This window comes from Hemiscyllium ocellatum, chromosome 30 (assembly GCF_020745735.1).
Source record: "Hemiscyllium ocellatum isolate sHemOce1 chromosome 30, sHemOce1.pat.X.cur, whole genome shotgun sequence".
In the NCBI taxonomy this organism is placed as follows: Eukaryota; Metazoa; Chordata; class Chondrichthyes; order Orectolobiformes; family Hemiscylliidae; genus Hemiscyllium; species Hemiscyllium ocellatum.
The window spans coordinates 20,233,539-20,254,509 of record NC_083430.1 but is presented as its reverse complement, the minus strand read 5'-3'; the positions used below and the strand labels follow the sequence as shown (position 1 = coordinate 20,254,509).

At 42.8% G+C, this 20,971-nt stretch overlaps 1 protein-coding gene across 1 annotated transcript in view; it reads right to left on the bottom strand.

Moving 5' to 3' along the window:
- Nucleotides 1–20,971, bottom strand: part of csmd2 (CUB and Sushi multiple domains 2) — a 605,906-nt gene that overhangs the window by 231,127 nt on the left and 353,808 nt on the right. The window contains exons 28-29 of the mRNA XM_060847269.1: nt 17,386–17,481; nt 518–721 (exon numbers count right to left, since the gene is read on the bottom strand). Of these exons, the coding sequence (XP_060703252.1) occupies nt 518–721; nt 17,386–17,481 (300 nt within the window). The remainder of the gene's footprint in view (nt 1–517; nt 722–17,385; nt 17,482–20,971) is intronic.

Below are 20,971 nucleotides of genomic sequence, written 5' to 3'. Positions count from 1 at the left end.
TGGCTGGGCTCGACTAATTTATTAGGGGCAGCAGGCCCTTCCCAATCTGCACAGCTTATTTTCTCAGTGAATACCCTCACTGTGCTACTGGCGGAGTGTTACTCTTGAAAAGACAGTAGATGCAGACATTATTCAAATTGGAGAATTCACTGCATTCTCAAGGTTAGTTTCATGAATTACTCCAAGGTGTCCAACTCTGCCTATTCTAAACCAAAGCCAAAGATTCTACCACAGAGACAGGCAGCACAGGGTCACTTGTTTTCTTTTTCGAACAGACACATAACTCCTGTAACAGCAATTCAGCAGTGTTCACCTGCCAATCCAGGCTTTCTAGCTTCACTATCCTTAGAAATGTTTGGGCCTTTAGTTACTGGAATAAAATTCACAATTAAGTTTCTGATCGTCAATTTGTGATAACTTTGTACAAATCAGTGAAAATTCCACTGGTTGTCCTGCGCCACCTCTGTCAAGTTTAGTCACTGAAGAGAGGCTTGAGGAGTTGGTTTGGTTCATTTACCTGAACAAGTTGGTGCAGAGTCATTCCACTGTGCCAAGGCATCAGGTACAGCTAGGCATTCTATGTTCTGGGAACCTTGGAGAGCGTAACCTGGATTGCATTCGAAGCGGATAATGGCGCCCACAGCAAAGTCATTTCCTATTCTTCTGCCATACCTTGGCTCAGGTATCGAGCTACATTGTGTGGCACTTGTCCGGGGTACCGCTGTAGGTTAACGAATGGAATAATTCAAATTCAATTTTCAGGTTAATCACTGAACAGGCACAAAGTGAGGAAGCGAGGCTCAAAAAAGAAAACACAAGGAAGAAATGTTTCAAAGGAGATGACAGGTTATTTACACTCAATTGAGACACTTGAAAACTGAACTTAATTAAAGTGGCATGCCTATACATATACAGTGAAAAAGCAGAATACAGGAGAGGAAATGTAGCCAACATGTAATTAAATTAATATTGTTTTCTATTTGCTTTTCCTCCTTCTTGGAGCTTAGACTCAAGCCCATTCCTGGTTACAGTTTACTTCTTGTACCAGCTTTAAGGATTTCGTATGAAGTGAGCTTTAGTCAGGCTAGACCTAGTTTCCTGATGAGTGTTAGTAATCTCTTGCAGAAAACAGCATACAGTCCAGTATAAATTAGCACAAACTGTCAACCACAATCTGTGAGCAAACTGTCAGTGAGGTTGATCAAAAGGGAGGTGGGGACAGTAGGAGGTGATGTTCAGAAGTTTAGAATCTGAAAATACTGATGGGACATAATGACGTTTTTCTCTCATTGATTACATTTTTATACCTGCCAATAAGTTCTTCAAAATTCTTGATTCTGAATTTTCAGATTACGCATTTTGAAGCAAACAAGAATAGGAGTGATAAAGCTTTTCAGAATTCCAGATGACCAAATCTCCAAATAAAAATCTAGTTAACACCAAAATGGTAAATTTTGAGGCCTCCTGGCCAAAAGCAGTACTTGAAAATGGAAGAGAATTATTGACCATCCTATTCTTGCTGTTGAGGCAATGATAGTGTCACACAGACCTATCACAATGGCTGAAGTGTCCCCAACACAGACGATATTTATAAATCAAATTGAGATACTAAGAGAGGGGAATAGGACGGTACGGTGCACAATGGTTAGTACTGCTGCCTCACAGCGCCAGGGACCCGGGTTCAATTTCCGCCTCAGGCGACTGTCTGTGTGGAGTTTGCACGTTCTCCCCATGTCTGCGTGAGTTTCCTCCGGGTGCTCCGGTTTCCTCCCACAGTCACAAAGATGTGCAGGTCAGGTGAATTGGCCATGCTAAATTGCCCGTAGTGTTAGGTGCAGGGGTAAATGTAGGGGAATGGGTGTGGGTGGGTGTGCTTCGGCAAGTCGGTGTGGACTTGCTGGGCCGAAGGGCCTGTTTCCACACTGTAAGTAATCTAATCTAATCTAATAGATTAAGGGAATGGGTCTGAGCGGACTCTTCGGAGGGTTAGTTTGGACTTGTTGGGCCTAATGGCCTGTTTCACACTGGAGGGATTCTGTGTGATACTGAGGTGTTTATCTGATTTCATCAGTATTATGCAAAATAAAAGCAGTGGGCACAGCATTCTTCTTGTGCACATAGAAAAAACAACAAATTCAGCATGGAAATATAGAAAAATACTGCAGATTACCCCTAGTTTATGCTTATCATTCACCTCAGCCTCAATATAGTCTCACAGTTCACCAACATGTCCGTGGTCCCAAATTAATGAGCTGCCTTTGTTGTATAAGTTATTGATTCTGAAGGGGTTCATGCTTATATTATATTGACTTCACTCATTCTACTTATGTAATGCACAGTCTGTGGGTGGAGACAAGGGTTCTACTCTAGCTTTCAGAGTTAGATGTTCTGTACCAACTCCCTGAGGTTAAAGTAATTATACCTGACCAACTGCTTATTGCTATCATAATTACACCTCCTTTATGTGTGTACAGCAATTTTATATATAGTTAATAGTGGTGTATCCTTTATCACTGGTCACAAAGGAGGACTGGCAGCTGCTAACCACCTCAAACAACTCTTACCCTGTGCCACATAGTGGGAGAGATGACAAATACCATTGGGTACCAGCAACAGTTATCTAGAAAATATACCAATGGTTTCATGTGACCAGCTGGAGTTCCATAAATAAAAAAGCCTTCTTTTCAACCTCAGATGGAGTATAAAGGGTTAACTCATGTGGGATTACATGTTTATAAGAAGAAGCTACATCATTGGTGATGCTATGACCACATGCAGATCACACTCTAGAGAAGAAGTAACAGTTTAGATCTTACGCTGAGTTGGAATGTGTATAGTCAGCATGATGTAAACAAACTCTAAGAACCAAGAATCTGGTCATCGGTCTACCTTAAAATAGCATACCACCAACATTATCTAAAACTCCACGTGTCAACAGAGGATTGCAGCACTTTTGACTGCTGTACAGAATAATTGACTGATGAACTCACACGCCGCCAAGTCAAAATCTACCCTGCAATTTATACCGCTGCTCCGTCTTTCCTTTCCTTCTGTTCTCTCTCCTTTATATTTTAACTTTTATTGATTTCAACTTTGACCTTGTCTTATTTTTGCATAAATTCTATTCTACCTATTCAAAGTATTTTTCCCCACATTCGTCATCCCTTCATCAATGCCTCTCATGTGCTGGCAAGGCTCATATTGTTAAAAAAAAGCAGGCTCTAATTAATTAAAACACTTCCAGAAGGCAAATCTTCCAACTAACTGAGGTCATATTGCACATACAACCAGACGAACCTCATATCCAATGCGCTCCAGTCAAATGGTACTCCTGTTAGATATGTCATTTTGCCCCTTGTTAAGCCAGTAATGAATAGATGGGAACACATCCAGGCACATTAACGGCTTTTGGTAGGTCAGTTTTGATGCTATCCCCAACCATGTCTGAGCAATGGTAATGCTCACACAAACACCAAAGCAGAACACAGCGAATGCTGACAATCTGGAATAAAAGCAGCAGTTCTGGTCACATTTGTTGCGAGAAATACTTCAAGCGTTTCAGGGTGATGACCTTTTGTCGGAAATAGAAAATGTCAGAAGTATAATGGCTTTTAAGCAAGCAATATTGACAGGGAACAAATAGAGGGGGAAAGGACAAGTGGAAAGTTCTGTTGTAAGGTGGAAGGCGAGAGAGATTAATGACAACAGTGACAATGGAACAAGGTGAAAGGAGATAGGATTTGTAAAGAAACAATAGGGCTGGAGGATGGTTTGAATTGGAATTAGAATCATTACTAAAAACTGCTGCCTGAAGAAAAGGTCAGAGGTTAAGATCTGAAGATGTTGAACCGGTTTGAGTCTAGAAGCTGTGAAGTTTCAAATCAATGGCTGATGAGGTCTTCCTTGAGATTATACTGAGCTTCACTAAACAACATAAAAGGTCAAGGATCGAGGTCAGAGTGGGAGTGAGGTGGAGAATTAAAATAGTAATCGAAGTTCGAGGTTATGGTTGCAAATTGAACAATGACCCTCTGCAGAAACCCATTTTGCAATCGACCCACACTGTGTACAAGGCAGCACTTAACTGTGTCAATTCCATTTACTGATACTATTCATGCCACTTCTCTGCCAAAATCATGATGGGGCTCTCATTTCCACCTCCATGACCTCGACATTCATCAAGGAGAAAGTGAGGACTGCAGATGCTGAAGATCAGAGCTGAAAATGTGTTGCTGGAAAAGCGCAGCAGGTCAGCAGCATCCAAGGAGCAGGAGAATCGATGTTTCGGGCATGAGCCATTCTGCAGGAAGTGGGAGGCTTCTTCAAGGAAGGCATCCTTGCAAGAGGATTCACAGTAGGTTAAAATTCCTGAAGAAGGGCTCATGTCTGAAACATCGATTCTCCTGCTCCTCAATGTTCATCTGCCAACTTCAAAACTGCATACAGCTTGACCTCTGCTTTCAGCATTCCAAAGAGACCCGAGGAATGGAGGATACAGGAGCAGGAGTAGGCCATTTGGCCCTTGGATTCTACTCCACCATTCAATACGATCATGATTAACCTGTTTGTAGTCCCACATTCAGTTTCCTGTCCCCATAACTCTTTACTCTCTGGTATCTCAAAACATCTGTCTAACCCAACCTTAAATAAATTTGAATATCCAAGTCCCACTACTTTTTAGGGAAGAGAATGCCACATGCTGCTGGCCTTTAAGTGAATAAAGTCTCCTTTTCTGTTTTAAAAAAGAGATTGCTCATTCTCTAAAGTCTGTCCTTTTTGTTTTAATCTGCCTCTCAAGAGGAAACATCCTGCTAGTCCCCTCGAGATCTTGTATGTCTGAACAAGATCACCTCCCATGCTTCTAAAGTCTGAGGCCACGTGTGTTTCACATTTCTTTCTAAGATAAGCACTTCATCCCAGGGATAATTTGAAGGAAATTCTCTAAACTGCTACTGAAACAAGTTTATCTTTGTTCAAATAGGAGATCAAAATTGTCCATAATACTTCAGACATTGTCTTGCACAGCTACAGTAAAGCTTCCCAACTTTTATATTCCATTCCCCATGCAATAAATGACAACATTCCCATTGCTTGTCAAATCACTTGTACATTTATACAGAGAAACATCGATTTTCCAAATACCAATTATCCAAAAATCCAATTAACCGAAGGAGATCTCGAGGTCCCGATGAAAACATTACATCAAAGACGTGTTTCCAACAGTGATTGTGTCTTGTGTTTACAGTGATTACACAGGCACCGACTTCAAATGACTGACTTCCTGCCCTCTCTCTCTCCCCACACTTTCCCTGGAGTTCTACACAGGGGTGTACCCTAAACCCCCATTCCCCACATAATCTCTCCAACATTGTCCTGTACAGGGCAAACATGGAACCTGTCAAAAAGTTGCAGTCAAAAGTTAAGTGCGTGGCTGTGGCTGCATGTGTGTGCTATTTGGGGACTTACCCCACAAAGGCAACTGCAGCAATCTTGTTGTTGGTGTCCAGTGCAGCTGCATCGGAGAGGGGGTCGGGTATGTACGGGATTGGGGGTGGGCGGGGGGGGTGTTGGATGGGTTTTGGGGCAGGGGGACGGTGTTTGACAGGATTGGGGGCGGGATGTGGTGTGGGGGAGGTGTTGCACGGGGATGGGAGTGGGGGGGTTGAGGGTAAGGGGGTCGTTGCACAGGGATGGAGGCGGGGGAGCGGGGTTGGGGCAGGCGAGGTATTCCACGAGGCTGGGTGCGGAAGGGTGGGGTTGCATGGGGTTGGGGGTGTGGGGAAGTGTCGCATGGGATTGGGGCGGGGTTGTGGGGTTGAGTGTGAGGCAGGTGTTACACGGGGTTGGGGGGCAGGTAGGCGGTGTTGCGCGGGGATGGGGTGGGGGCTAGGGTTGAGTGTGAGGGGTGTTTGGTACAGGGATGGGGGTGGGGGTGTGGAGTTGAGCACAAGGGGGGTGTTGCATAGGGTTGGGGGCAGAGTTGAGGGCACTGGGGGTGTTGCATGGGGTTGGGTGTGGGTGGGTAGTGTTGCACGGCGATGGGGTGGAGGGGTGGGGTTGAGTGCGAGGGGGATGTTGCATGGGAATGGGGGCTGGGGGGTAGGGGTGAGCCCGAGGAGGAATTTGCACGGGGTTGGGGGTAGGGGGGTGGGGTTGCACGGGGATGGGGGTGAGGGCTGGAGTTGAACGCAAGGGGAATGTTGCACAGGGATGGGGGCTGGGGTGTAGGGTTGAGCACGAGGGGGTTGTTGCACAGGGTTGGGGGTCGGGAGTGGAGTTGCACGGGGATGGGGTTGGAGGCTGGGGTATAGGGTTGAGCACGAGGTGGGGTTTGCACAGGGTCGGGGTTGGGGGGTGGGGTTGCACGGGGATGGGGGTGGGGGCTGGGGTTGAATGCAAGGGGGATGTTGCATGGGGGATGGGGACGGGGGCTGGGGTGTGGGGTTGAGCGCAAGGGGGTTCCTGCACGGGGTTGGGAGCATGGGGCTGTATTGCACTGGGTAGAGGTGGGGGGGGGGCTAGTGTTGGGGATGGTGGAGGTGTTGCACGGGTTTGAGGGTGGGGGGGATGTTTGGTGCGGGGGGGGGCAGCGTTGCACAGGATTGGGGGCGGGGTCTTACATGCTGTGTGCTGCTGCAGTCTCCTGAATGAGGAGCAGACTTTAAAAACTCCGAGCCCCAGAGGAAAGGCATTTAATCGATTATCTGAACAAAATAGTGCCCGCCCATCACATTCGGATAATTGAGGTTCCACTTTTTATGATTCATGAGCTGAGATCTCCAGATCCTTTTGCACCACCAAATCTTGCAATTTCATTCTATCTAAATAATAAACATTTTTTTTCTGTTCTTCCTGCAAAAATACACAAGTTCATATCTACCCACTTTATACTCTATCTGCCAAATTCCCCCCCACTGACTTCCCCATTATTTATGCTTTTGCAGATTCTCTATTTCCACTTAAACAACTTATTTTTCCACCTGTCCTGGTATCAGCAGCAAATTCAATTACCATACATTCAATGGACCATTAAAATCATTGAGATAGATTACATGTAGTTGAGACCTGAACGCTGATCTTTGTGGCACTTCACTTTTTACAGCTTTCCAACCTGAAAGAGATCCAATTATCCTTCCCCTTTGCTCGCTGTTAACTACCTTTATCATTACACTATGATCAGCATCTTACACAGCAATCTTTGATGTGGTACTTGATCAATAACTTTTGTAAATCAAAACTCACCACATGTTCCCATTCCACTCGAGGAACCATCAATATTACTTCATCAAAAGACTCTATTAGGTAAGTTAAACATCATTTTATTTTCGTGAAGCTAAGTTTGCTCTGCCTGATCTCATTGTCTCCTGCCATAAGCTCCTTAGAAATGGATTCTATCATCTTCCCTATGACAGGTGTCAGGCCAACTGGCCCACAGTTTCCTGCTTTCTGCATCCCTCCCTTCTTGGATAAATGTATGACATTGACTATTTTACAATTTGCTGAGACCAAATCTCAAGAAGTGTAGGCCCACCTATGATCTATGTTCCTATTTCTTTTCAAACATAAAGATGCAGCCCATCTGGGAATTTGAGCTTTAAGGTCTAAGCGTTTTCAGAGGACCTTGACTCTGATGGTGGTGGTTGCTTTAAGTCCATGTCCCCACTTCATCTCTTGATTTGCAATTATTACTGGGAAGCTTTCTGTGATAACAGACACAGCCTCCTTTACCATGATCAATTTCTCAAATTGACAGTCTAGAGGACACACACTAACTTCATTTACTCTTTTCCTTTTCAAATGCTTTTTGAAACTCATTATTTGCTTTTCTCATTTTAAGTAGTTTTTCCACATACTCTGCTTTCTGCATCTTTATTCATTTTTGAGTCATTCTTTTCTGGTTCCAAACCCTGAAACCAAAACATAATCTTTGCAGATTTGTACTGTGTCTCTTTCCATTTAAAATTATTCTCATTTCCGCACAGATGATACCTCCTTCTCAAACAACCTCCCTTTCTCACTGGGATATAGCTTTGCTGAGAGTTATTACATATCTACTGAAAAATCTGTCACCGCAATTTGACTGACCTACCTTTTAAACTGGTTTCCTAGTACACAGTAGCAAGATCTGCCTTCTTACTCTCAGTTACCTTTATTTAAAGTGAAAACATTAGCCATGGTCCCATGCTTCTCCCATTCTAAGTGGATATGAAATTCTGTCATGTGATGATCACTGTCACCTCCAGGGTTCTTTACCATGAGGTTATTATTTGATCCTGTCTCATTGCACATGACCAAGTCTAGGAGAGTCTGCTGCTTATTTGGCTCAAGATCATTCTGCTGGAGGTAAATTGCCCCACAGACATATATAAATTCATTTTTCAGAATCCTTTTGTCAATCTGATCCTCCCAATCTACACATAGATGAAAGTCACTCATGATTATCGTGAGACATCTTTTCAATGTCCCATTTATCACTCACTGTACATCCTGTCCTACAGTGTAGCAACATTAGGGCACCTATAAAACTATTCCAGATCACTAATCTTAAACCTAGGCTGCAGAAAGTATTTAAAAAGGGGAGATGGAGAGATCTTTGATCGATGAAATAGTCAAAACAACGGTACTTTTAAAAGGGAGAAGCATAGACAAAGATAACACATTGTCAGGTCAGTGCAGGAGAGAGAGAGAGAGAGAAAGAAACCCACATTGCTAACTGACACAGCAGTGAACCTGCACAGTTCCTGCCTTTGCTGTTTGAATTCATGTATTGCTGGATGGAGTACATCTGGGAAAATTAACAAACAGTGAAATTCACAACTAATCTTGGAGGAACCTATTTGGGATAGGTCACAGCACAGCAACAGATAAGGATAGTCTTGCTGTAAATCTACAATCGTGAATAGAATGGGTTCTTTCTTGGTTATATGTTTCATTTGAATAAATGTCTCTTGGTTAAACTTTTTTTAAAAAGCCATATGTATTAAGTTAGCCTGCAGCCTTGTTTTGTAGAGGAATAAGATGGCGTTTTTTTCTGGGACAAGATTGGAAGAAGCAAAAGTGGCCCTTAGAAGAGTTTTTCGCTCTTCTTGTTGGATGTGAGAGTTTAGGGAGAGTTTATGTGTTACTGAAAACTATGTCTGCAATGAATGCCATTGGCTGCAAAACCTATCAGATTGAATGGATTGGTTGGATCGACAGTTAGAGACAATGACAAATTTGTAAGAGCAAGGAGTGTGATAGATAGCAATTATAGGAAGGCAGAGAAGTCACAGGTACAGTCACATGGAGGGGTTAGTCCAGGAAAGGTAAGAGAGGTAGGCAGGTAGTGCAGGAGTCTTCAGGGCTATCCCCATTTCAAACAAGTATGCTGTTTTGGAAAATGTAGGGGGTGATGGATTCTGAGGGGAATGTAGCAAGAACAGCCACGTTTCTGGTACTGAGACTGGCTCTAATGAAGGGTACGTCGGGTTCCAAGAGATCGACTGTGTTTGGGGTCTCTCTAGTGCAAGGTATAGATAGACTTTTCTGTGGCCAGCAGGGAAAAATCAGAATGGTGTGTTGCTTCCCTGGTGCCGAGATCAAGGATGTCTCAGAGAGGGTGCAGAATGTTCTCAAAGGGGAGAGGGCCCAGGAGAGATCATTGTCCACATTGGAACCAACAACATAGGAAGGGAAAAGGATGAGATTCTGAAGGGATAATACAGAGAGTTAGGCAGAGGTCCTCGAGAGTAGTAATATCTGGATGTCCTCATGGTGCTATGTGCTAGTGAGGGTAGGAATAGGAGGATAGAGCAGATGAATACATGGCTGAGGAGCTAGTGTATGGGAGAAGGATTCACATTTTTGGATCATTGGAATCTCTTCTGGGGTAGATGAGACCTGTGCATGGAGGATAGATTGCACCTGAATTAGAAGGGAACTAATATACTGGCAGGGAGATTTGCTAGAACTGCTTGGGAGGATTTAAATGACTAGGGTGGGGGTTGGGGAGGGGGGTGGGGGGGGGGGGGGGGGCTGGGAGTAGGACCCAGGGAGATAGTAAGAAAAGAGATCAATCTGAGACTGGTACAGTTGAGAAAAGAAGCAAATGAAACAGTCAGGGAAGGCAGGGACAAAGCAGAGAACAAGGTGGGAATAATAAATTAAACTGCATTTATTTCAATGCAAGAGGCCTAACAGGGAAGGCAGATAAACTTGAGACATGATCAGGAACATGGGACTTGGGTATCTTAGCAATTACAGAAATGTGGCTCAGGGATGGATTGGATTGATAACTTAAAAACAACACAGAAAAGACAGAGAGGGAGGCAAGAGAGGAGGGGGACTGGTGTTTTTGATAAGGGATAGCATTGCAGCTGTACAGAGGGAGGATATTCCTTGAAATACATCCAGGAAAGTTATTGGGGTGGAACTGAGAAGTAAGAAAGGAATGATCATTGGGATTGTATTATAGACCCCCTAATAGTCAGAGGGAAATTGAGAAACAAACTTGTAAGGAGATCTCAGTTATAAGAAAAACAGGGTGATTTTGGTAGGGGATTTTAACTTTCCAAACATAGACAGGGACTGTCATAGCATGTAGATGGAGAGGAATTTGTTCAGAGTGTACAAGAAAATTAAATGATTCAGCATGTGGGTATACCTACTAGAAAAGGTGCAAAACTTGACCTACTCTTAGGAAATAAGGTGACTCAGGTGTCAGTGGGAGAGAACTTTGGGGCCAGCGACCATAATTCTATTAGTTTTAAAGTAGTGATGGAAAAACATAGGCCAGATCTAAAAGTAGAAATTCTAAATTGGAGAAAAGCCAATTTTGATAGTATTCGGCTCAAGCTTTCAAAAGCAGATTTGGGGCAGATGTTCGCAGATAAAGGGATGGCTGGAAAATGGGAAGCCTTCAAAAATGAGATAACGAGAGTCCTCAGACAGTATATTCCTGTTAGGCTGAAAGGAAAGACTGGTAAGTATAGAGAATGCTGGATGACTAAAGAAATTCAGGGTTTAGTGAAGAAAAAGAAGAAGGTATATGTCAGGTATAGACAGGATAGTCGAGTGAACCCTTAGAGTATAAAGGCAGTAGGAGCATACTTATGAGGAAAATCAGGACAAAAAGGGGACATGAGATAGTTTTGGAAAATAGGGTTAAGCAGAATCCAAAGGGATTTTATAAATATCTTAAGGACAAAGGGTAACTAGGGAGACAATAGGGCCCTCAAAGATCAGCAAAGCGGCCTTTGTGTGGAGCCGCAGGAGATGGGGTGATACTAAACAAGTATTTTACATCAGTGTTTACTGTGGAGAAGGACATGGAAGATACAGAATGCCAGGAAATAGATGATGATGTCTTGAAAAATGCCCATATTTCAGAGAAGGAAGTGCTGGATGTCTTGAAATGCATAAAAGTGGATAAATCCCCAGGACCTGATCAGGTGTACCCGAGAACTCTGTAGGATGCTAGGGAAGTGATTGCTGGGCCCCTTGCTGAGATATTTGTATCATCAATAGTTAGATGAAGTGCCAAAAGCTTGGAGGTTGGCTAATGTGGTGTCACTAGTTAAGAAAGGGGGTAAGGACAAGTCAGGGCAAGTTGTTGGAGGGAATCCTGAGGGACAGGATGTACATGTATTTGGAAAAGCAAGGACTGATTAGGTTAGTCAACATGGCTTTGTGCATGGGAAATCTTGTCTCACAAAATTGATTGAGATTTTTTGAAGAAGTAACAAAGAGGATTGATGAGGGTAGAGCCGTGGATATGATCTATAAGAAATTCGATAAGGTTCCCCATGGGAGGCTGGTTAGCAAGGTTAGATCTCATGGAATACAGGGAGAACTAGCCATGTGGATACATAACTGGCTCAAAGTTAGAAGACAGAGAGTGGCGGTAGAGGGTTGTTTGTCAGACTGGAGGCCTGTGATCAGTGGAGTGCCACAAGGATCGGTGCTGGTTCCATTACTTTTCATCATTTATATAAATGATTTGGATGTGAACATAGGAGGTATACTTAGTAAGCTTGCAGATGACACCAAAATTGGAGGTGTGGTGGACAGCGAAGAAGGATACCTCAGATTACAGATCAGATGGGCTAATGGACTGAAGAGTAGCAAATGGAGTTTAATTTAGATAAAAGCGAGGTGTTGCACTTTGGGAAAGCACACCTTAGCAGGACTTACACACTTAATGGTAAGTCCTAGGGAGTGTGGCTGAACAAAGAGACCTCGGAGTGCAGGTTCATAGCTCTTTGAAAGTAGAGTTGCAGGTAGATAGGATAGTGAAGAAGGCGTATGGTATGTTTTCCTTTATTGGTCAGAGTATTGAGTACAGGGGTTGGGAGGTCATGTTGTGGCTGTACAGGACATTGGTTAGGCCACTTCTGGAATATTGTGTGCAATTCTGGTCTCCTTCCCATCGAAAGATGTTGTGAAACTTGAAAGGGTTCAGAAAGATTTACAAGGATGTTGCCAGGGTTGGAGGATTTGAGCTATCAGGAGAGGTTGAATAAGCTGGGGCAGTTTTCCCTGGAACGTCGGAAGCTGAGCAGTGATCTTATAGATGTTTATAAAATCACAAGGGGCATGGATCAGATAAATAGGTGAAGTCTTTTCCCTTGGGTTGGAGAGTCTAGAACTAGAGGAAATAGGTTTAGGGTGAGAGGGGAAAGATATAAAAGGGACCTAAGTGGCAACATTTTCACGCAGAAGGTGGTACATGTATGGAATCAGCTGCCAGAGGAAGTGGTGGAGGCTGGTACAATTGAAACATTTAAAAGGTATCTGGATGAGTATATGAATAGGAAGGGTTTGGAGGGATATGGGCCGGGTGCTGGCAGGTGGAACTAGTTTGGGTTGGGGTATCTGGTCAGCATGGACCGCTTGGACCAAAGAGTTTGTTTCCGTGCTGTACATCTCTACGACTCTGTGATAGCGAAGTTGACGGTGATGTTAAGCTGGCACAAAAAGAGAAATTGAGGCCTGGGGCAGGTCAGCCATGATCTTCTTGAGTATGAAGTCAGGCTTCAGGGGTCAAAAGGCCTACTTTTGCCCTTCTATTTTCATATGTCCTACAGAAGGCATCTTACCTTGACTATTACTTATCTCAATTCAGATTGATTCTGCATTTTGATCTTTCACAACTGAATTTATCCCATCCTTAACTTAACAGAGCTACCCCTTCTCTTTTCTGTGGCAGTGATACCATACGGCAAATACCTTTCAGCACTCAGGTTTCAGTACTTGTCAACTTTCAACTTTGACCCTGTAATGCCCTTCAGAACATTTATATTATCTCTATCTTTGATGACAATCCTTCCCTTTTGTTACAATTCAGATACAGGTCCTCAAAGCTTTCTTTTGAACCAATTTTACAATCTCTGGCCATCAATCTGCAATTTCCAGCTTCATTACTCAATCAGCCTCGATTGCCTTCTTCTTCCCAGGCTGTCTTTGTCATTTCTTTCTGTCTTGCATAAGCACACCAATCACATAAGTGCTTGGTAATTCAAGTTAGCCAGAAATTTTATTTGAAGTGATGTAAGTAACCATAACATTATCGGAAAACTGAATTAATATGTCTGGTCTTGTAGGCTGTTCTTAGCATGTGCCTGATGACTGTCTGAGTATAGACAGACAGTCTACATTCTGTCTGGTGATACATATTGGTTTAAGATTCATCCCTTAAAGGTATCCTACAACAAGGTCCTCGATACATTTTCTGTTTATTTGTCTCATCCCAATCCCTTCTTGCCTTTTGCCATCAAGTATCTGCTCCTAGCTTCCATCCTATCACACAACTCCCCATTTTTCTTCAACTCTTTTCCCTTTTCCTGCCTCTGCACTTGCTTAAAAGCCATCACATCTCGAATTGTTCCCCATTCTGGTGCAAGTTGTGGAATTCTTAATTTTGTTTCTCTCTCTGTAGATGTCACTGGACCTGTTTAGTTCTTCCGATATTTTCTTACCAATTTAGTTACCAGCGTCATATGTTGAAATGACAACAGAATAACTTAACAATAATAGGCAAATGGTCATCCCATATCAAGCTTCACGTTGCAAATGAATGTCTGTATTCTTCCATTGGAATACTATCCTGGACTTTACTAGGAAATTACCAATGTTCCCAACTTCCATCTGATTAGCATCCAGATCCAGTGCAGCAGATTTGGACATGATTTTCAGGTCACTAAACTGTACATAAAAGGTAAAGTCACCACAATCTTACTGGACCATCGAGCTGCTCTTGCAATGGTTAAGGTTGACAAAGGGAGTTCTTCAATGTAGCCTCAGCCGGTGAAGGAATTAACTGACCCTGTTGGTATTTTTCTCTATCAGCTGAGTGAGCTCACTGAGCTCCCTTCTAAACTATCCATTTGTCTCACGTGAACATGTCATGGCCAGGTGAGCAAGGCGCCCCCTCTTTTAAGGCCCCACCTTGATCAGTCACAGTAATGTTTTTCTTTTCTCCTTTTATCACATGTAGCAATCAAACTTAAAATCAGTCAACCAGATCAGAAAAAAAAAAGCTAATTCATGGTTTTTTTAGGTGAAGGAAAGTGGAGTTGTATTACCAATGTACACCAAAACTGATAAAACATGACATCAAATACACACACATATAAACAATGAGCCCATAAAAGGTTTGGGGGAGGGGGGATGTCGATTGCAGCCTCCTCCAGTGGTTCCCAGCATTACAGATACCAGTCTTCAGCCAATTTGATTCACTCCATGTCATCTCAAGAAACATTTAGAGGCACTAGAGACTGCAAAGGTTATGGGCCTTGACAACATTCCAGCTATTGTACTGAAGACTTGTGCTCCAGAACTTGCCGCTCACCTAGCCAAGCTGTTCCAGTACAGTTATAACTCTGGCATCTACCTAACAATGTGGAAAAGTACCCAGGTATGCCCTATACCTAAAAGAAAGGACAAATCCAATGTAGCTATTAGTTTATCTTGATCATCAATAGAGTGATAGAAGGTGTCATCAGTAGAACTATCAAGCAGCTCACTGATTTCTCATTTGGGTTTTGGCAGAACCACTCAGTTCCTGACCTCATCACAGCCTTGGTTATAACATAGATAAAAAGGCTAAATTTCAGAGGTAAGGTGAGAGTAACAGCCCTTAACATCAAGGCTGCATTTGATCGAGTGTGGCATCAAGGAACCATGGTGAAGCTGGAATCAATGGGCATCAGGGAAAACTCTCTACTGGTTGGAGACATAGCTGGCACATAGGATGATGGTTGTGGTTGTTTGAGGTCAGTCATCTCAGCTCCAGAACATCTCTGCAGGATATCCTCAGGTTAGCATCCTAGGATCAAGCATATTTACCTGTTTTTTCAATGATCTTCCCTCCATCATATGGTCATAAGTTGGGATGTTTGCTGATGATTGTACACTGCTCAGAACCATTCATGACTCATCAAAAACTGAAGCAATCCATGTTCAAGTGCAACAAGCTCTGGGCAATATTCAGGCTTGGATTGACAAATGGTAAGTAACATTCATGCAACACAAATTCCAGGCTATGACTATCACCAATAAGAGACAGACTAACCATCATCCCTTGACATTCAATGGTGTGGCCATCGCTGAATCCCCCACTATCAACATCATTGTGGTTACCATTAACCAGAAATGCAACTGGACCCACCACCAAACACAGGACTACAAGAGCAGGTCAGAGGCTAGGAATACCACAACAAATAATTCACCTCCTGACTCCCCAAAACCTGTCCAGAATCTATTAAGCACAGGTCAGGAGTGTGATGGAATAGTCCCCACTGGCCTGGATGACTGCAGCTCCAACAACACTCAAGAAGCTTGACACCATCCAGGACAAAGCAGCCTGCTTAATAGGCACTACATCCACAAGAATCCATTCCGTCCACCCTTGACTTAGTAGCAGCAATATGTACTATCTACAAGATGCACTGTAGAAATTTACCAAATAGCCTGGGGAAACACCATCCAAACCCATGACTATTTCAGCTCAAAGAAGAGCAGAAGATACATGGGAACACTACCACCGACAAGTTTCCATTCAAGTCACTCACCATCCTGGAAACAGATGACTGTCGCTGGGTCAAAATTCTAGAATTCCATTCCTAAGAGCATGGTGGGCCAACCCACAGCAGATGGGCCACAGCAAGCATAGATGTCAGGCTGGAATAAGACCAGAGCTGACTGAGACAGTCTTCTTTTTCTTTATGTGTGTCAGCAGTCAAAGTTTAGCTGTGTATCATGGGGACATCTCACATGTGAAAATCGCCAGGAAGAATAATGTGACAATTCCACTGAAGAATGTGGACACCAAACATGATACAGTCAATCATTTGATTGGTTGCATCTTCACTGAACTCAGTATCCACTCTCTCTACTAAAAAGAAACTGTGGATGTGAGATGTTTCAGCATCTCACAAAACTGACTTCTGCTGCACTATGAGCGCCATGACCTCAAATACTCGAGAGTAAAAAAGCAAAATTATAGGGACATTATACCCTTCATAGTCAAGTTAAAACCTATTCTGATATGCACTGGTACTGTCATTACTCCATTGTTGTTGGGTCAAAATCCTGAAATTGCGAATTGAACACAATTGTGGGAATGCCATCCCCACCTGAACTGTAGTAGGTTAATGCAGAGGGTCACTGCTGCTTTCTCAGGAGAATTAAATGAATACATGATGTCCTCCTCTCATCTCTGTACGTACGTACGTACATGTATACACACACACACACTTTAGATTTACTGATAAGTTCATAGTGGAGAACATGTTGCTTGATCCATGAAATACTTCAAAAGAAATATATGAATCCTTACGGTCAACAATTGGAAAGATTCTCAGATACTTAAGAGGAGAAAGATTTTAAATCATTTATGACAGGCAAATGTTTAAACAGAGAGCGGTTCCCATGTGGAATGAACATCCTGAGGAAGTGATGGATGTGGGTACAATTCCAACATTTAAAAGTTATTTGGATAATTACATGGATAAGGAAGATTTGGAAGGACATGAGTCAGGAGCAGTCAAGTGGGACTAGTTTAGTTTGGGTTTATGTTCGGCATGGACTGGTTGGATCAAGGGGGCTGTTTCTGCCCTGTATGACGCTATGACTCTATGATTATGAATCAGAGATGGAATAGAAACTTAATGCCAAAATGAAAACAGTCTAGAAAACATTGGATAATATTAAATCTAATTTTAAAAGATATTAGGTAATAAGGCCGTCACTTTGAATAAATTCACAGACTAATAATGTTTCCAGAACTGCTGGCCCTTTTGTAGGCATGTTTTTCACAAAGAAAAGTTTTTGTATCACAGTAACTACCCTTTAAACTAAAAAAATATATTGAACAAGGTGCTTCTGCAATGAGATCAGAAAACTTACCTTGATAGACAAAGTGAAAGCCTTTGGCTGTTGCGTGACTCTTGGCACTGAACTTCATTAAAACTTGATTGGAGGTGGCCAGTGGCAAAGATTCCCCTGCAACAAAGAAGGAAAGAATTTGAAAAAGTACAAAGATCAACACAGTAGGAAACATAAGTGAGTGACTCAAACCAGCAAGTAGCAAGCAATGAACTGAAAAACCTTCCAGTTCCCTGCAGTTTTTATCCTTTTTTTTGTGAACATTTGCTTGAGGAGCCGGTAAAGGCCAATTGGAAAAATAGACCCCAATTCTCAATAGGTCTGGAATTTTATTTCAAATCAGCAATGTTTTGTACAGAACAAAGCCAATAAAGCACAGTCATAATTCTATTTTCAACTTCCAAACAACTGATTCACTTGTTCATCCAACCAAATCAAGCAACACAGATGAAAACCATCAGAAAAATGCAACCGACATTTCCAACTGAACATGTTTTCTGTTTCCCACCATAAGTTTTGAGCATACACCATTCAATGAGGGATTAGGATCATTTGGTGTTTGTGAAATTATATCTGTCAGCTGCTAGTCAGGATTGTATCACAGAAATTGAGTTTGATATTCAGGAGATATTGAATCTATTCTTCTCCCAGCACCACTGTGGAACAGACAATATATATCCTGAGAATGAGATTCTGAAGCTTGGATTGATCTGAAGGGTCCTTATAGTACAGTTCAGGCACTCTGTGCCACATGATATCAGCAGAGGAAGCATTAGTGGTGATCTTTCAGGAAACATCGGAGTCATAAACTCATAGAGTCATAGGGATGTACAGCACGGAAACAGACCCTTCGGTCCAACCTGCCCATGCCGACCAAATATCCCAACCCAATATAGTCCCACCTGCCAGCATCCAGCCCATATCCCTCCAAACCCTTCCTATTCATATAGCCATCCAAATACCTATCAAATGTTGCAATTGTACCAGCCTCCACCACTTCCTCTGGCAGCTCATTCCATACACGTACCACCCTCTGTGCGAAAAAGTTGCCCCTTAGGTTTCTTTTATATCTTTCCTCTCTCACCCTAAACCTATGCCCTCTAGTTCTGGACTCCCCAACCCCAGGGAAAAGACTTTGCCTATTTCCAAAGGAAATGGCTAAAAGAATATCCCTGTTTAAAAAGGGATAGAGGCAGAAAGCAGAAACTGTAAGCCCATTAGCGTGAGCTTGGTCATTGTGGTGGACGTGGGTACAATTACAATATTTAAATGACATTTGGATAAGTACACAAATAGGAAAGATTTTGAATGATATGGGCCAGGAGCAGTAGATGGGAGTAGTTTAGTTTGGGATTGTGTTCAGCATGGACTGGTTGGACTGAAAAGTCTGTTTGCATGCTGTATGACTGCACGACTCTTTGAGATTACAGAGTATTTGGAAGTGCATGATAAAATAGGGCTGAGTCTGCACAGCTTTGTCAAGGGAAGCTCATGCCTCACAAATTCGTTAGAATTCTTTGAGGAGGTGATGAGCAAGTGAGACAAAGGAAAGTTAGTGGTCATCTATTTGAATTTCCAGGTCTTTGACAAAGTGCCACACAGGATGCTGCTAAATAACATAAGAGCTCATGGTGATAGGGGCAAGGAACTGGGATGGATAGAGGATTGACTGATGGACAGATGGCAGAGAGTAGAGATAAAGGGGCCTTTTTCAGGATGGCAGCTGGTGAAAAGGGAAGTTCTGCAGGGATCCATATTAGAACCATAACTGTCCACTTTATACATTAACAATCTGGACAAAGGAACTGAGGGCATTGTTGCTAAGCTTGCAGACAATGCAAAGATAGGCAAAGGGCCAGGTACTGTTGCGGAACCAGGGAGGCTGCAGAAGGACTTGCATGCTAGGAGAGTGGGCACATGGAGTACAATGTGGCAAAGTGTGAGGTTTTGCACTTCAATAGGAATAACCGAAGCATAGACAATTTTCGAAATGGGGCAGGCTTTAGAAATATGAAACACAAAGGATTTTAGGAGTCCTAGTTCAGGATTTTCTTAAAATCAGTTCAGATGGCAGTTAGGAAGACAAATGCAATGTCAACTTTCCCAGGAGGTCTGGAATACAAGAACAGAGATGAACTGCCAAGACTGCATAAGGTTCTATTCAAACCACACTTGGAATATTGTGAGCAGTTTTAGGTCCTGTTTCTAAGGAAGGATGTGCTGGTTTGAAGGGGGTCCAGAGCAGGTATACAGGAAAGATCCTGGGAATGAAAGGTTTGTCTTAGGAGGAGCAGTTGAGGACTCTGGTCTGTAGTCAACGAGGTTTAGAAGGATGGGTTGGGGGATGGTGGGGCGAGGCTCTGCTTGAAACGTACTGGATTCTGAGAGGCCTGGATAGAATGGATGATGAGAAGATATTTCTTGAAAAGGAGAGATGAGGACCTGAGGGCACTGCCTCAGAGTTAAGGGACTCCAACTGTTTAGCACAGAGATGATGAAGAATTTCTTCAGCCTGTAATCTGTAGAACTCGTTGCTGCAGGGGACTGTAGAGGATATGTCATTGAGTGCATTTAAGACAGAGATGGATTGGTTATTGATTGGTAAGTGGTTTAAGGCGTAAGGGGAGAAGGCAGAAAATGAGGTTAAGAAACACATCAGCCATGATTGAACGACGCAGCAGATTCGATGGGCTGAATGGCCTAATTCTGTTCCTATATCTGATGGTCTTATGCTGGTAGTATGCTGTGCTTTGCATAACTGTAGAAGGCTAAGTGGGGATGTGATTGACGAAGCGCTGGCTAAGCAGCAGCAATCTTAGAAGGAGGAAATGGAGACAACAGGAGGAACATTACCTTCACCACGATAGAGTGTCATAGCTTCGAGCACAAGCTATACAGGACTTCACTGACACCTGCTTTCAACAGATTGAGTTGGGTAAAGTCATCATTCATTGAATGTAAATCTGCTGTTGCTCAAAAGATAAGCAACCCCTATTTAGTTCCAAAACTATATGCAGCTTTTTCATTTGTTCATTCTTTACTTTTCCTGCTGTTCAGTAGACATTTACTTTAACAATTGCTTGAGGACTTCACAACCCTTGAGTTTCCCGCCATCAACAATGCCAAGATGTTATGCTATGATGGCCATTAGGGAAACAGTAACAGGGTTAAGGAGAGATAGTGTCTGTGGCTTCATTCTTACAGTTGTAGCTACAATTACAGTTGATTAGAGAGATGAGGATTTAAAGTTCTGAGATATTTACAAATGCAATATTCTATTTCCAAAGATGTGTTACCTGTGCATCCTCAGAAGCTTTTCTTTTTAATTTCCCTCCAATGATGTCCACTATGAACAGTTATTCATAGCTGGCAGTGTGCATCTTGGGCTTTCAAAATGGCGCACTGTGGCTGGAAAGACCAGTGGTGGTGAACAGTCCTGTTACTGGTGAGCCTAAGTTAGCATAAGAGTGGTGTCGTAGAGGCATACTGCATTCTTAAATGAGGTGAGCACTGGATAATTGTGTGAGATAACTCATTAGAGCTCACAGAACCATATACTCCACAAAACTCTCTGAAATTGACATTTCAGCCATTTATGGGCAGTTTC